Source organism: Mustela nivalis, assembly GCF_964662115.1.
Source record: "Mustela nivalis genome assembly, chromosome: 17".
In the NCBI taxonomy this organism is placed as follows: domain Eukaryota; kingdom Metazoa; phylum Chordata; class Mammalia; order Carnivora; family Mustelidae; genus Mustela; species Mustela nivalis.
The window spans coordinates 61,817,270-61,831,181 of NC_139036.1; the positions used below are offsets into that span (position 1 = coordinate 61,817,270).

General features: G+C 51.3%; 1 protein-coding gene across 3 annotated transcripts in view; it reads left to right on the top strand.

Annotated features, from left to right (window-relative positions):
* Positions 1 to 13,912, top strand: part of FOXK2 (forkhead box K2) — a 70,541-nt gene that overhangs the window by 44,877 nt on the left and 11,752 nt on the right. For 2 of the 3 annotated variants that reach the window (XM_082705572.1, XM_082705573.1), the window contains 5 exons: positions 530 to 724; positions 3,912 to 4,059; positions 6,361 to 6,507; positions 12,104 to 12,297; positions 13,101 to 13,276. In XM_082705572.1, the coding sequence (XP_082561698.1) occupies positions 530 to 724; positions 3,912 to 4,059; positions 6,361 to 6,507; positions 12,104 to 12,297; positions 13,101 to 13,276 (860 nt within the window). The remainder of the gene's footprint in view (positions 1 to 529; positions 725 to 3,911; positions 4,060 to 6,360; positions 6,508 to 12,103; positions 12,298 to 13,100; positions 13,277 to 13,912) is intronic. The other variant, XM_082705574.1, reaches the window with a different exon arrangement.

The window sequence follows — 13,912 nt, forward strand, 5'->3', positions numbered from 1 at the left end:
TGAGATCATGACCTGAGCCGAAGGCAGCGGCTTAACCCACTGAGCCACCCAGGCGCCCCAAGCCAGAGTATTGAATTGTAAACCTTTTCTCCTGGAATTTAATATCTCTGGCTTTTGTTTGCTCAGTAAAAAAGGTGATAGGATTCTTCAAAAGGAATGATTTTTCTTTCTTAATTAAGAAACCGCCACAAAATTATGTTGCTTAATGACCGAAATAGACTTGTGTGTTTATTTTAAAAGAAGTAATGCAGATTAAATTATGTTTGAGGCTTTTTTATACTTCGGTTTGGCTGGTGTAAGAACGTATTCATTTACTAGTGTTTTAAAGTCATGAAATGTCTCTTTGTGGTTTCATTCATTGAATCATAGCACATGGGGTGCGCTTGGAAGTGGGGTTCTTGATGGCTTCTCCACACAAGATGACGCTCTGGAGCATCGGGGACACTTGGGCTCTGTTTCCTGCTGCAGGTGGGACGCCCCATCGTCCAGTCTAGCTGACTAGTGCTGACAGTTGGCTTTTCTTTTTTAGGTGCACGTTTAGGTTCCCGAGCACGAACATCAAGATCACGTTCACTGCCCTGTCCAGTGAGAAGAGGGAGAAGCAGGAGGCTCCTGAGTCCCCGGTGAAGCCTGTGCAGGCCCACATCTCGCCCCTGACCATCAACATTCCAGACACCATGGCCCACCTCATCAGTCCCCTTCCCTCCCCGACGGGAACCATCAGGTACAGCAGCTGATGTGGGCAGGGGTCACCACAGAGTCGGGGCGCGGGGCGTGCTTGCTGGGATGTCCACGACCGCATCCTGATTTTCATTCCTCGTCTCCTCCCTTGGGAAAGGTGCAGAAGTCGTCAGAAGTCCCAGGAGGGGGCAGGAGCACCCAGCAGTGCCGCTCCCTTCCCGGGGGAACACAAGGGAGTGGGGAGGGTCGAAGGTGCTGCACATGGCATTCAGTTTTCGAACACCCTTTGCTCCCGGTTTCCGGCCTGTGAAACACAGTTCCCTCGTGTTCCTGGTCTTCCCTTATGGACTCCCTGTGTTTGAGTGTCAGTGGAAGGGGCAGGTGATTAGCCATTTTGGTCTGAACTCTGAGATACACTTGCATTTGCATTTTGAGTTTTTTTAATTTGCTGTAACTTCATGAAAATTCTGATGACCTGTGCTTTGGATTGATGAGTTTGAGCACAGCAGAGCGACCGACTTGTGTTCCCCTCGATGTTGTAAGAGAGGCTGGGTGCGTCGGCGGCTTCAGGGCACACGCTTGGTGCAGAAGCCAGAACTCAGAGCACCGTGGTCAGGTTGTGCTGAGCGCTCAGAGAGCAATAGCTGAGGCGCAGGTCGAGAACAGCCTCGGGGCCCTGCGGACATGTGTGCTTCGAGCAGGTTAGATCGCTGCGTGTGGGTGAGTGGGGCTCTGCTGGGAGGCGGGGCGGAGCTCGCGTGCGCCAGTCTTCGGGTGCTGTCGGCGCTCAGGAGACGGGAGCGGTGGTCTTAGCAGGGGGTGATGGAGACGGAGGTGCCGGGAGTGGTGGTCTTAGCAGGGGGTGATGGAGACCGAGGTGCCGGCGGGCACCGCGCTACTCTCTGGGTCTGCCTCCTACCGTCCAGGTCTGTCCAGGGCGCGGCTGGGAGGCGGGGGGGTGGGGGTGGTTCGTTGTGTCTGTCCAGGCTGATGCCACCGGTGGCAGGGCCAGGGAGGCCCACAGAGAACTGGCGACTCCGGCTTACACCTTGCAGCTGAACGCTTCTGTTTCTTGTCTCAGAAACCGGCATCAGCAGTAGGCCTTCCGGAGATGACTGTGTGTCGGGTTTGTTCGTAAGCGGAGGGAGTGACGCGTGGACGGGCTGCCGCTCCTGCGGCCCCAGGCCTGGTGTCTCGCGTGGCAGCAGCTCTTGGCCTCAGGCCCCTCCCTCCTCCGTCTCCTCCTGCAGCCGCTCTGCTGTAGCCGCTGCCTCTGTCCCCCACTTGGTTGAATTCGTCTGCACGTGACTGTGTGGTCCAAGTCGCCCCGGTGTCCGTGGAGAGGCAGCGGCCAGCAACCGCCTGGCCACACTGTTGTTCAGCACGGGGAGAAAGTACGCAGAATTCAGAGGACCAGGAGCAAGCCCTGTGTGCCCCCATGGGAGGGCAGCCCACAGCGGGCGCAGCAGCCTTGGAGGCAGCTCACCGGACAGGTGGTGTAGACATGGCAGGGCTGGGGCGCAGCTCCGGACCCAGCCCCTTCTCACCTTCTGCTCCGTCTTCCTCTCGTCTTCCCCCGCGCCTGTCCTCCCGCTCCTGTCCCTCACGCTGTGGCCGGCGTTGAGCCGGGTCGTGCCCTCACCGGCCAGCAGCGTGGGAGCCTGGCTGCGCACGGCTTATGGGCACAGTGCACTTGGCTTTTCCAGACTAAGCTTCCTGCCCATAGGGCCACTCACCTTCCCCACGTCAGCACTGCTCCCACGGTACCGGTCTTTACGACGGCGACGTGTGAGTTCCGTGCGGTCCCGCTGCTCCTCTCTCCCGTCCTCTGAGCGCCATTCCTGGCCGGAAGTAAACCCCGTCCGGGGAGCACGGGTCTTGGTCCTGCGTGTTCCTGGCAAGAGTGGCTGGGCCAAGAGTGCGTCGCCGCCTTCCCTTGCCTCTCCTCCCCTACTTTGAGCTCAGGTTTTTGGAGGTAACTCCTGTTTCTTAGGTATTTTTTCCAGAAATTTTCTGTGTATTCATAGTACTTGTCTTTTCCTCCAAACATGGCTCCTCCGGTCCGGCCGCACCTACTGTGGCACACCCGATGGGCTTCTTAAAGAAGTCTGTCCTGCCTCGGCGTCCCCTGCTGCCGTGGCTCATTCTCTGTTCAAGTCTGATCCTGCATAGAAAAGGGAGCAGAAGCGCAAATGTGTGGTTTGGGAAATCACCGCAGATGAGTGTGGATGGCCTTCAGTCATCACCGAGATCAAGAAGCAGCACCCTAGCCCTGCCTGGTGAAACACAGCACACGTGTTTCCAGATGGGTCACGTGGGTGTGTGGCTGGCTCAGCCGATGAAACGCGCAGCTCTTGATCGTGGAGTCGTGTGTTCTGGCCCCATGTTGGGGGTAGAGTTTACTTTAAAAATAAATGAATAGGGGCGCCTGGGTGGCTCAGTTGGTTAAGCAACTGCCTTCGGCTCAGGTCATGATCCTGGAGTCCCGGGATGGAGTCCTGCATCAGGCTCCGAGCTCCATGGGGAGTCTGCTTCTCCCTCTGACCCTCTCCTCTCGTGCTGTCTCTCACTGTCTCTCTCAAATAAATAAAATCTTTAATACATACATACGTACACACACACATACATACATAATTGGGAAAAGGAAAAATAGGTTCCTGTTTCTGTGTTTGGGGTGTGTTGCGTCAAGCTGACTTGAAACATGTGGTTCCGGCCCTCATGCCACCTGGGTCCGTGTCCATGGCCTCATCCCCTCTCTGCTGCCTGTGCTTGGCCTGGCCACCTTGCTCTCTCTCCAGAGTGTCCCTGACCTTTCTGGTGTAGCTGGAGGCCATATCCTTGGTGGGGAGGGAGTCAGCGGATCATGTGCTCTATGTCCCTTTGCCAGCCTGGAGCCCTGGGGCCATCACCAAAAAAAAGTCGGTCTGTGTTCTTGGTAAGTCCCAGAACCATCCTAAGCCTCGGTTTCCTCACTGGTGAAACAGGTGGGCCACCACCCCCTTTGAGAGTTTGTTTTCTGATTATGTAAAATAACAGATGTGAAGCAGATACCTGATTACCCTGTGTTTCCTGGAGTGATCCTAAACTTCACAGAGAACCAGTGAGGCCATGTTTTATAGGAAATGCTGATATGCTCCTACTTTGTACTTGGAATCACAGTGGGTCATGGAAGCACAGTGTGACATATGTTCTATAATAGACTGATAGCAGTGACCTTTTCCTGTCCACAGTGCTGCAAACTCCTGCCCATCGAGTCCCCGGGGAGCAGGGTCTTCTGGGTACAAAATGGGCCGTGTGATACCAGCTGACCTCAATTTAATGGCCGACAACTCGCAGCCAGAAAATGAAAAAGAAGCTTCTGGTGGAGACAGCCCAAAGGTAAATGTTTTATAGCCTTGAAACAGAACCCAGGGGCCATCACACAGCCAGCTGTCCTCACTTCATTGTCTGCAGGTCTGCGAACATCTCCAGGAGGGCTTTTGAGAAGTGCACGTTGGAGTGGACGCACGCCTGGCTGTGGGCCCCTCCCCTTTGAGCATATTCTTAGGGTGGAGGTTTTGAGTTCTTTTGGTCATTCAGCACTGGGTGCTCCCCAGTGGTGCTGTGGGCCCAGGTGCTGGGAGCCGAGCTGGTGGAGGACAAGAGAATCTTGCGTGTCCCGGGAAACTGTTCCTGGGGTTTCATCCTGCTGTCACAGACACGGAAGATTGTGCGTGCACTTGTGTCTGAGTGCACGTGAGCACAGAACACATGTTTTTGGGATGGTCCACTCTGTGACCGTGCAGGTTTTTATTCTTGGACATAGTAATGCCCCTTCTAGGACTGTGTCTAAAGGAAATGGCAAAAATCTCAAACATAAGTTTATATAAAATAGAAAATTGAAAGCAGCCTAAATGCCCCGTAGGAGAAGTCCGATCAAGCAGGGGACGGTCATGCCCCCATGGCTGCTGGTGTGGAAGAGTCCTGGGCACATGCGGAGGGAGAGACATAAGCAACGCACAGTATTGTTTGAACGACCTACATACAGGGTTAGGTGTTTGTGCAGTGGACTGTGGCACGGCCCTGGGATGGATGCGCCATAGCCTGTCCCCTGCAGCCAGCAGCCTCGCACGTGAGGGGTGCTGGGTAGGGGAGGCAGGCACAGAGAGGCACCCTACGTACGATTCCGTTGTGTCCATTTGCCTGTTTAAAATCAGAACTAAATTGTGTTTTTTCAGGATGTGTTCTGAGATCATAAAACTTCTAATTAATTACAGTGAGACTGTGATTACTATAAAATGTCAGGAGTAACAGTAGAAGCTGTGGGCTCAGGGGGCACAGGGAAGCTTCTAGAATGTGGGCTGTGTTCTCCTTTGACCTAGTGTTGGTTGTATTGACATTCATTTTATAAAAATTTCTTTTCAGCTGATAAAGATGTATTATGGGCTTTCCTATCTGTGCTACATTTTTCAATAAAAAAAGTTCTTAGGAGCACAAAGAAGGGTAACAAGGAGACTCACCAAATGGCATCATAGAGCAGTGAAGTGAAGAGGGCTTCGTCCTCTCTTCCTGGTCCCTGGGGCAGAGTCCAGTGATGCTGGTCTGCCTGCCCCTTTCGTGTAACTCAGAGTGTGTCCACTCAGGAGAGAAGGGGTAGAGCCCAGCCTAAGTGCTCAGGAAATACTAGTTATTTAACAGTCGGATGCTGGGGCTGTAGATGATTCCGTCTTTCTGTGTGGGACAGGCGCCCACCGCTGGCTCTCAGGACAGAGCGTGGCCTGGGCAGTGCAGCCCATGCTCCTGTCCTTGGCAGGTCTGTCTTCCTGCCTCGTCTGTCAGTCCTCTGCTTGTCTCTTCTTTTACTCTGTTTCTGTTTATTCCCAACGGTGTCTAAATTGCTCATTTTTAAACCTCATGTAACAAGTATTTTCTCGAATATATTCTTTTGCAGCTTCCTGTTAGCATTCACTATTATTCTTCGTGGTTCATTTCAGTTGGTTCGTACATTTTCCTGTTCACAGCCAGGGGTGTACCCTCTCCACAGTTGGCTTCTTATTACGCACACGTATGTGGGGTTCTGAGGTGTCACAGTGATAAGGAGCCGCCCGTGGCCCGGAGTGTGCCGGGAGCAGGTGCACAGCAGCCCTGCGTGCCTGAGACCCCAGGGTCGGAGCCCGGCGTTTGGCATACTGTGCTCCCCTCTGTGGGGCTTCCCGATGTGAGGAGCTTCTCAGCTGGTGGGACAGGGTGGTTCTGAGTGGTTGTCACTTTGGCCCTTGTGTGCCTGAGGACCCAGCAGGGCCTGGGAGGGAGTCCCAGCTCCCTCCTCCCCGAGCCTTCCCAGCCGTTCCCTTGGTTGCTAGATCCATGGGACAGGCCTCTGGCCGGGATTTGACATGTGTTGCCCTGGACTCAGCTGAGGTTAAGTAGCTTTTTTCTTTTCCTTACGTTTTTCATTTTTGCTGTGTGGAGTTTCTCCTTATGTGATTTTCGTATTCATTTTTATGCTGCTTGTACACTTTCCATTTGCTTCCTATAAACTTTCCAAATGCTTTTCAGTCAGATATTATTTTCATAGTAAGGAGAACTAAGCATTTCGTAGGAACACTTAAAAACGCCAACAGTTCTGAATTTTAATAAATTTAGTAAAAATTTTGATAACTTCAGTAATCTCTTTTTTCTTTTTTAACTTAAATACAGGATGATTCAAAGCCACCTTATTCCTATGCACAATTAATCGTACAAGCAATTACGATGGCTCCTGATAAGCAACTTACTCTAAATGGAATTTATACTCACATCACTAAAAATTATCCATACTACAGGACAGCGGACAAGGGCTGGCAGGTAAATGCGTTTCGGTTTGTTATGAAATCTAACTGTGACGTGTCAGTAGGTGCTGACTGGCAACTGAGAGGACACTTAAGCTGCTTTCCAAACCGTGGGCACAGGCAATGGTAGAGTGAGGTGAGGGAGACCCTCTTTGGCTCAGGGAGGAGGAAGTGTTGGAGGCCACTGTCCCCATGCTCTGATCTTCATGCAGAGCAGAAGGAATAGTGGCTCTAGAAGCAGACCTCAACCTATAGTTTTATGGTCACTGTCCCCACAGATGGGAAAACGTGGATTATTTGAAAGGTTTCCCTTTAACCACTGCAGTTAACTCCCTGTGTCTGAAGTACAGAAAAGCTAAAAACCCAGCCCATCCTGCACTTAGGCTTTCTTCTCTCTTCCTTATCTGCATCTGCTAGCATACTCCACTTCTTGAAGTCTGTACAGAGATGGTGTTCAGACTGATGAAGGAACCCTTTCTTCAAAAGACATTCTCCCATTGGGTCGTACATGACACAGATAACTGTGGTGCTGCCCTGTGCAAATTGGGGAACCCGCCTGCTTGCTTGTACACCGTGCTTTCAGATCATTCCTGGGGTCCTGGGGTGTCTGGAACCTGGGCCTTCTCAGAGCACCTTTGAAAAAGCAGTGCATATTTCCTTGTTCAGCTTTTTAATTTAGTTTGGTTTTTAAACTTTGACACTGTAGTTTTTTTTCCTTCTGTGTGTCTGTGTTCTCTGTGTCTGCTTACTGGACATACAGTAGGACATCTCTAATTCAGACAATATGGGAAGGGCAAATCTGAAATACAGAGTATTAAAAGTATAATGAAAGAAGAAACATTCATTTGTAATTCTTGAATTCATTTAGGTCACAAGGAATGGCACCAGTCTTCCTTTTGGGCTTACTGAGTAAATGATCCTTTGAAAAATGTGTCTGGTGAGCCGTCACCCTAACTTAGTGATGGGGCGGGAGGAGCCGCTTTCTGTTTAATGAGGGCAAAACCTTTTTCTTCCTCCTGTAGACATATAAACATGTTATCATAGTAATAATCCACCAGCCAAACCCTGAACTTTTCCTTTGTAAGGGGCCTTTAGTCATATAAGGGTCTTTGATTGTGGAAGGTACAAAGTAAGATGCAGCTTCCCCTCCTGGCCTGGGACATCTGCTCCCCGCCTGGCTCTCTGTGCACAGCTAGGTGCATTTCTTCATTGGCCCCGAGGGAAATGCTGGGTATGGAGAACACGTCCATACCAGCTACGTGACAGATTTCTCAGCACATTGGACAAGAAATCCCGGTGATACTGACATACTTTAATCTAGAACAGTGAGGTTGTGCTTCAGAGAAAATGTAAAACAAAGGAAGCCGAACCAGATGATAATCTGCGCCCATGTCTGGTGATTGCACCTGGAACAAAGCCCCCTGCATGTGGGCCGGTGAGGTCTCAGGAGTGTGGTAGGGTTTTGTTCAGCTCATTGTGTGCAGGATTCTGGTGATTGGAAACACCAGTTCGCTGGGCTTAGTGGGCATGAGTATTCCTAAAAAGCCTGGCCCGACTGTGAATGATCCCTTCTCACTGTGTTCCCGAATGTTCGTGTGTGTGTGGCAGCTGCTTCCGGGCGTCCTGTGGTTTTCTGGCAGAAGGACGAGGGCCAGCTCTCCGGGGTGGCCGCCTCCTGCCTTCCATCTTGCGGGGAGTTAGTTGGGTCAGGTGCGGTCCCCACGTGCAGTGATTGCTTCTCGCTGCTGGAAGGGACTCCGTAGCGGCCTGCGAGCAGAAAGAGCAAACAGAAGTGCCGCGCGGCAGACACCCTCTCTGTTCAGCTGTCGTCAGCGTTTTCATTGCACCGTCGCCTTCTCTGTCTAGACAAGGTCGGTCCGTACGGGTGATTCTGTGTGCCTCTTGCCCGTGTTGGGCCGCTCCTGGGACATTTCCCACCTCCTGGCTCCAGCGTTTTAGCAGGGAAGAGATTTCCTGCTGCACTCCTCCCTTTAATTTATGGACATGCACTCAGTTTCTTTATGTCCTCAGAGGTCCTTAGCGGTCCCAGTCCTGACCCCACATGTGTCCTTTTTCTGTCATGAGAGTTTTCTGAGGTGCCCTTCCCAGAGGGACGGTGCTGGAGGTCTGCACGCGTGCGTGAGACCTCATTCCTACTGCTCACACTTGGCATAAAACACAAAAAGCCTTTCCGTTTTGCAACCTTGTTTCATAAAAGAGCCAGGTTCATTTTCTTTGCTAGATTTTCTTTACACAGAGAGTAGGGGCAAGACTGTCACCTAAAACAGCCTCTTTTTATTTTTAGTTATTTTTTTAAAGTTTATTTATTTATTTATTTGACGGAGATGACAAGCAGGCAGAGAGGCAGGCGGGGGGGAGGGGAGCAGGCTCCCCACTGAGCAGAGAGCCCGATGTGGGGCTCGATCCCAGGACCCTGAGACCATGACCTGAACCAAAGGCAAAGACTTAACCCACTGAGCCACCCCGGTGCCCCTAAAACAGCCTCTTTTTAAAATGTGGATTTCCGGGGGCTTCTGGATGGTTCATCTGTCGGTTAAGTGACCATCTCCTAACTGGTTTCGGCTTAGGTCATGATCTCAGGGTTGTAGGATCGGGCCCTTTGTTGGACTCTGTACTTAGTGGGGCATCTCCTTAGGGTTCTCGCCCCCTCTGCCTCTCCCTTCAGCTCGTGCTTCCTTGCTCTCTCAAAAATAAATGAATGAGTGGACAAATAAATAAATAAATAAATATTTCGAAGATTTATTTGATACACAGTGAGAGAGGGAATACAAGCAGTGGGAGTGGGAGAGGGAGAAGCAGACCCCCTGCTGAGCCGGGAGCCCAGTGCGGGGCTCGATCCCAACCCTCAGATCAGGACCCAAGCCGAAGGCAGAGGCATAACGTCTGAGTTCCTGGGAGACGTGCGGTGACACTCCCCGCACGCCTGTTCTGAGCACCCGGTGGAAGTCCCCAGCTCCCTTTCCGGCTGACTGGGCACTGTCTGCTCATGGCAGAGCTTTCTGATGGGGCTAGAGGAAGCTCTAGGGAAAGACAAGGTCTGTGTCTGGAAAGACGGGATATTTCTTTCCTTTGGTTGCGTATTTAAGCCAGAATGTATTCTTATGATTTATAATTATAATTCTACCCAGCCCAGAGGTGAGGTATTTGTTATGACTCGGAAATTTGAATTTTGGGCCTCTGGGCCTCTGAAAGGGAAACAGAGGGAGTGCTGTGGGCTCACTTCATTCTGCTCGTTGAACTCTTCCTTCTGGAAGGAACTTTGCACGTTTCCTTCTCATCAGTTTCTTTACGAGACCTCCGAAGAGCACTCAGTGTGACTGGGACAAGCAGAAACCAGAGTCGAGGCAGGAGTGCTGGAGGTGTTCATGGAGGACGGTGACCGCTCTGCATCTTCACCCTGGGTCGGGTCAGCTGCGGGGACAGGCGGGAGGAGGGGCTGGCACTCAGGGAGGGCGGGTTCTGGGAAACAGCCTTGGGTACGGGAGGACTTGGGGAAGAGAATGTGTTCAATGTCACAGATCCTTTTCTTTGTAGTTTGTTTTAAAGAATAATAAGCCGCTTTTTGTCTGCATATGGTAATCCCTGAATCATTGGAGTCGGAGTCCGTGTGATTTTAGTGTATGTAGCTTGACTTGATCAAATTATAAAGGCCTTAAATTACTTTAGAAATAGAGTTACTCTAGTCTGTCTGTGTCTGCATTAGATAGCTCTTACTACTTACGCGTGTTTTCTAGTCTTGTCGATCGGAAAATCACAACCTCTTTGTTCTGTGGCTTTGTTGGGAATGGAGGGGAGGTTAGACCCTGTTGTGGTGGTGTCTGGTAGGTTCTGTCCCATTTCCAGGACAGAAAATACCAACTCCTTCTGGGAACTTGCGTACAGCTTGTCCGTGGCACGAGGGTCCTGGAACCGCAGCCGCCCCCCCATGTTCTCCTTTACCAGGGGGAAGAAATACTCGTGCCCCAGTCCCCTGGCGGGGGCGCTTCCTGCCTCCGGACCCCCCCATGCTCATTTCCCTTCTTCCTCCTCGCGACACGCACGTGACAGTATTAATGGCCTTCCTTCGGGCTCCTCACCTCCCCCGTTCTTAACTGCGGCTGGGCGGCCACTTCTGAGGCCCCCTTGCCCCTCCCTGGGCAGCCGTAGAGACTGTCTTGTCCGCAGGGAGAGGGCCCTGTACTGTCCTAGTCCGGGTCTGCTTTTCTCGAGCCACAGCCGTGGGGTCCGCCCGCCTTCCCCTCCAGACGCTGAAACATCTGCGCGGGTTCGGGGGAGGGTTGGCTCTCTCTGGTGGAGACACTGGTAACAGTTCGATTTCCGGAGGATTAATAGAAACGTATTTTAGCTAAACCCTGTGGTAGGACATCACAGTGAGGGTCTGTGATGTGAGTAAGTCTCTAACGCTCGCAGGACGCGTTTGCGTGTGAGCGGGTCCACAAAACAGACTCGGCGCTGCCTGCGCCTCCGTGTTGCCAGCGAGGTGTCTGGCGCCCACAGGCTGGCGTGGTCTTCTCCGCGGCCCACGACTGGGGGGCACTTGAGCAATCCCCGAGATGGGCCGTAGAGAAGAATTGGATGCATTTTAATGTTCTGAGCCGCCTCTGGCAGTTCAGCATCTCAGGCTGTGGCTGACGGTTCTGTCAGAAGGCTCATTGGGGGGAGTGCAGAAGTGGCTTTTCGAGAGCCCAGAGTTCTGTTGTGAGTCACCACCATTTTGAAACTTCACTAGTGTAATTTTTTTAAATTTTAAATTTTAATCATTAGTGTAAACACATGAGAAGATGTGGCTGCGTGACTTTCCTCGCGCTGTTCCTGACTTTCTGGAAGGCTCAGGATCAGGTGTGCTGCCAGGAGTTACTCAGGTTGCAGTGGGGGGCTTTCCTGAAATTGTCTGCGAACTGTGAGCCAAGCGAGCTTTTTGTAATAGAAGGATTAGAGTAGGGGTTGAGAGAGAAATTTTTTGTATGTGCCTCACTAGATAATTTTGTGGGTCAAATTTTAAAAACATACATGGAAGCATTTTGGAAATTGCTGTTCCCGGAAGATGGTGTTCGTAATACTTCGCAGCCTTTCGCTCATTTTTCTCTTCTGCTGGTTTGCTGAATACTTGCTACTGGATTGATTCATATTTTAAAGGATTGGTTTATTTTGGCTCTGTTTGTCTCGAAGCAGGGAGAGGCCCAAGGAAAGGCCAGGTGATGACAGTGGTGACCCTGGTCTCCGACCTGGGGAGAAAGGGAAGTTGCCATTTTTCCTGGTGGAGATTGCCTCCTTCCGTGTGGGGTCAATTTCCCAGCCTTCCTTGTTCCCCAGGTCCCCTCCTGTCCCCTGGTGCCCACCCTGCCACCCCGTTCCCAGAGCCGTGTATCAGCCTCCGGCCCCCTTTGGCAGAAGGGTCGCACCCCAAGCCCCTTCTTCACTCAAGGGAGAAGGACTGGTTCCTTCCAGCACAGTGCTGCCTTTAAAGTTGTCTGCCCTCTGCAGGGGGCTGAGTGCTAGGTTTCTGCTTTGCAGGGCACTAAAACTGGGGCACATTTTGATTTCTCAGCAAAGAAATATATGAATTCTACGTATTTTTTTATGTTTCATAGAATTCAATTCGCCACAATCTCTCTCTGAATCGTTATTTCATCAAAGTACCACGTTCCCAGGAAGAACCAGGCAAAGGCTCATTCTGGAGGATAGATCCTGCTTCTGAAAGCAAATTAATAGAGCAGGCTTTTAGGAAAAGACGGCCTAGGGGCGTGCCTTGCTTTAGAACCCCTCTGGGACCGCTCTCCTCTAGGTAAGGAAAAAAGACAATCAAAAAAGACCTCACTTACTGGTCAGTGAATTTACCTTCCGTGTATTGGTCGATTTTCTTTTGCAAGTGAAGGAACTGCTGAATGCATTGTGATTGAGTGTTTGGGGTGGGAATTTGAAAAGACGTGTTGATGCTGCCCATGGACTTTCTCTTAATAGTGTCCGGAACAGCTCAGACTGTTGACGAAGTTTTCTTTACACCCTGTTCCCATGTTGCCATTGTGGCTTCATCGGACTCATTACGTATCGTGTTCGATGAGCAGCGTGTGTTCCTTCCCGTTGGCTTGTGAACAGCTCTTTAAAGCCGCATTTTAGCTGCTTAAACTCAAGACTGACTTATAAAATGTTAATTCCCTGATTTTCAAATAATACATTATTAGCTTATAGATACTCTGTTTTTTAAGCAAAAAAAGAAAGAAAGAAAGAGAGAAATGATCATGATTTAGGTCTTAGGCCCCTGCCTGCTCGCACACTGCCCGCTCCTGCTGCCGGCGGACAGGAGCTGCTTCGAGAGCGCAGCTGGTCCAGCTCTGGGGCAGTGCGGCCTGTGCTGGGCCCGGAGCTGTGGTGGCCCAGCCCGGCACATGGGCCGTCACAACTGAGTGAGTCTTGTTGGGGATCCCTCTCAGGTCACGGGCATTCACACGGAAAGTAGGACATATAGAGCTGTAGTCGGTTGGCAGAAAACAGATGACACCCTTTTTTCAGAATGCACTTTATTGAAACAAGGCCGCTTAATGAGTGCTTTACCTGTAAAAACCCACTGTCTTCTTTTTGGTGATCCAGAAGTGCCCCAGCCTCTCCCAATCACGCTGGAGTGCTGTCTGCCCACTCCAGTGGTGCCCAGACCCCCGAGAGCCTGTCGAGGGAAGGTTCGCCAGCCCCCCTGGAGCCGGAGCCCAGCGCCTCACAGCCCAAACTGGCCGTCATCCAGGAGGCACGGTTTGCCCAGAGTGCACCAGGTGAGATGTGCAGAGACAGAGCAGGCGCAGTGGTGGTGGAGGGGGTCAGGGTGGAGAGGCAGGGGCGCCCGGCTCCTCAGAGGGGACGCACAAGAGGCCTTGGCTCCTTTGCACCTGGTGCTTTCTGCATAGGGTCTCACACGGTAAGTTCTGAAAAGCTGATAGCACTGTGTGAGTGTTTAAAAAATCAGTGAACATTGTTTTATGTAAATAGCTGTGTAGATGCCTGAAATAGTTCAGAATTAATCTCAGTTGCTTCATCATTTGAAAATTAGGGAAAAAATCCCCCACCCAAAGAAATAATACAAATTAGACAAACTGGACACTGATTGGCAGCAGAAACACTTCACTTAATGAACGGTGAGCATTTCTGTACAAGTCACGGTGCGGAGTAGAAATGTGTTTTCTGGAGAGTTAGTAGAAACCCGCACACACGAAAAGACATGGCGTGGAAATGTGGGCCAACTAATTGTTAGGGCTCCCGTGTGGTTGGCAGGGCGCTTATTTTGATATGGTGGGACTCCTGGCCGTGCGGGCAGCATGTCACCTGTGGCTTTTCCTTTATTCTGTGCCCAAACCAGCAGAGGCAGGGGTTGGTTGGTAGAGCTTGTAAGTGTGTCCGGACTTTGAGGTTCC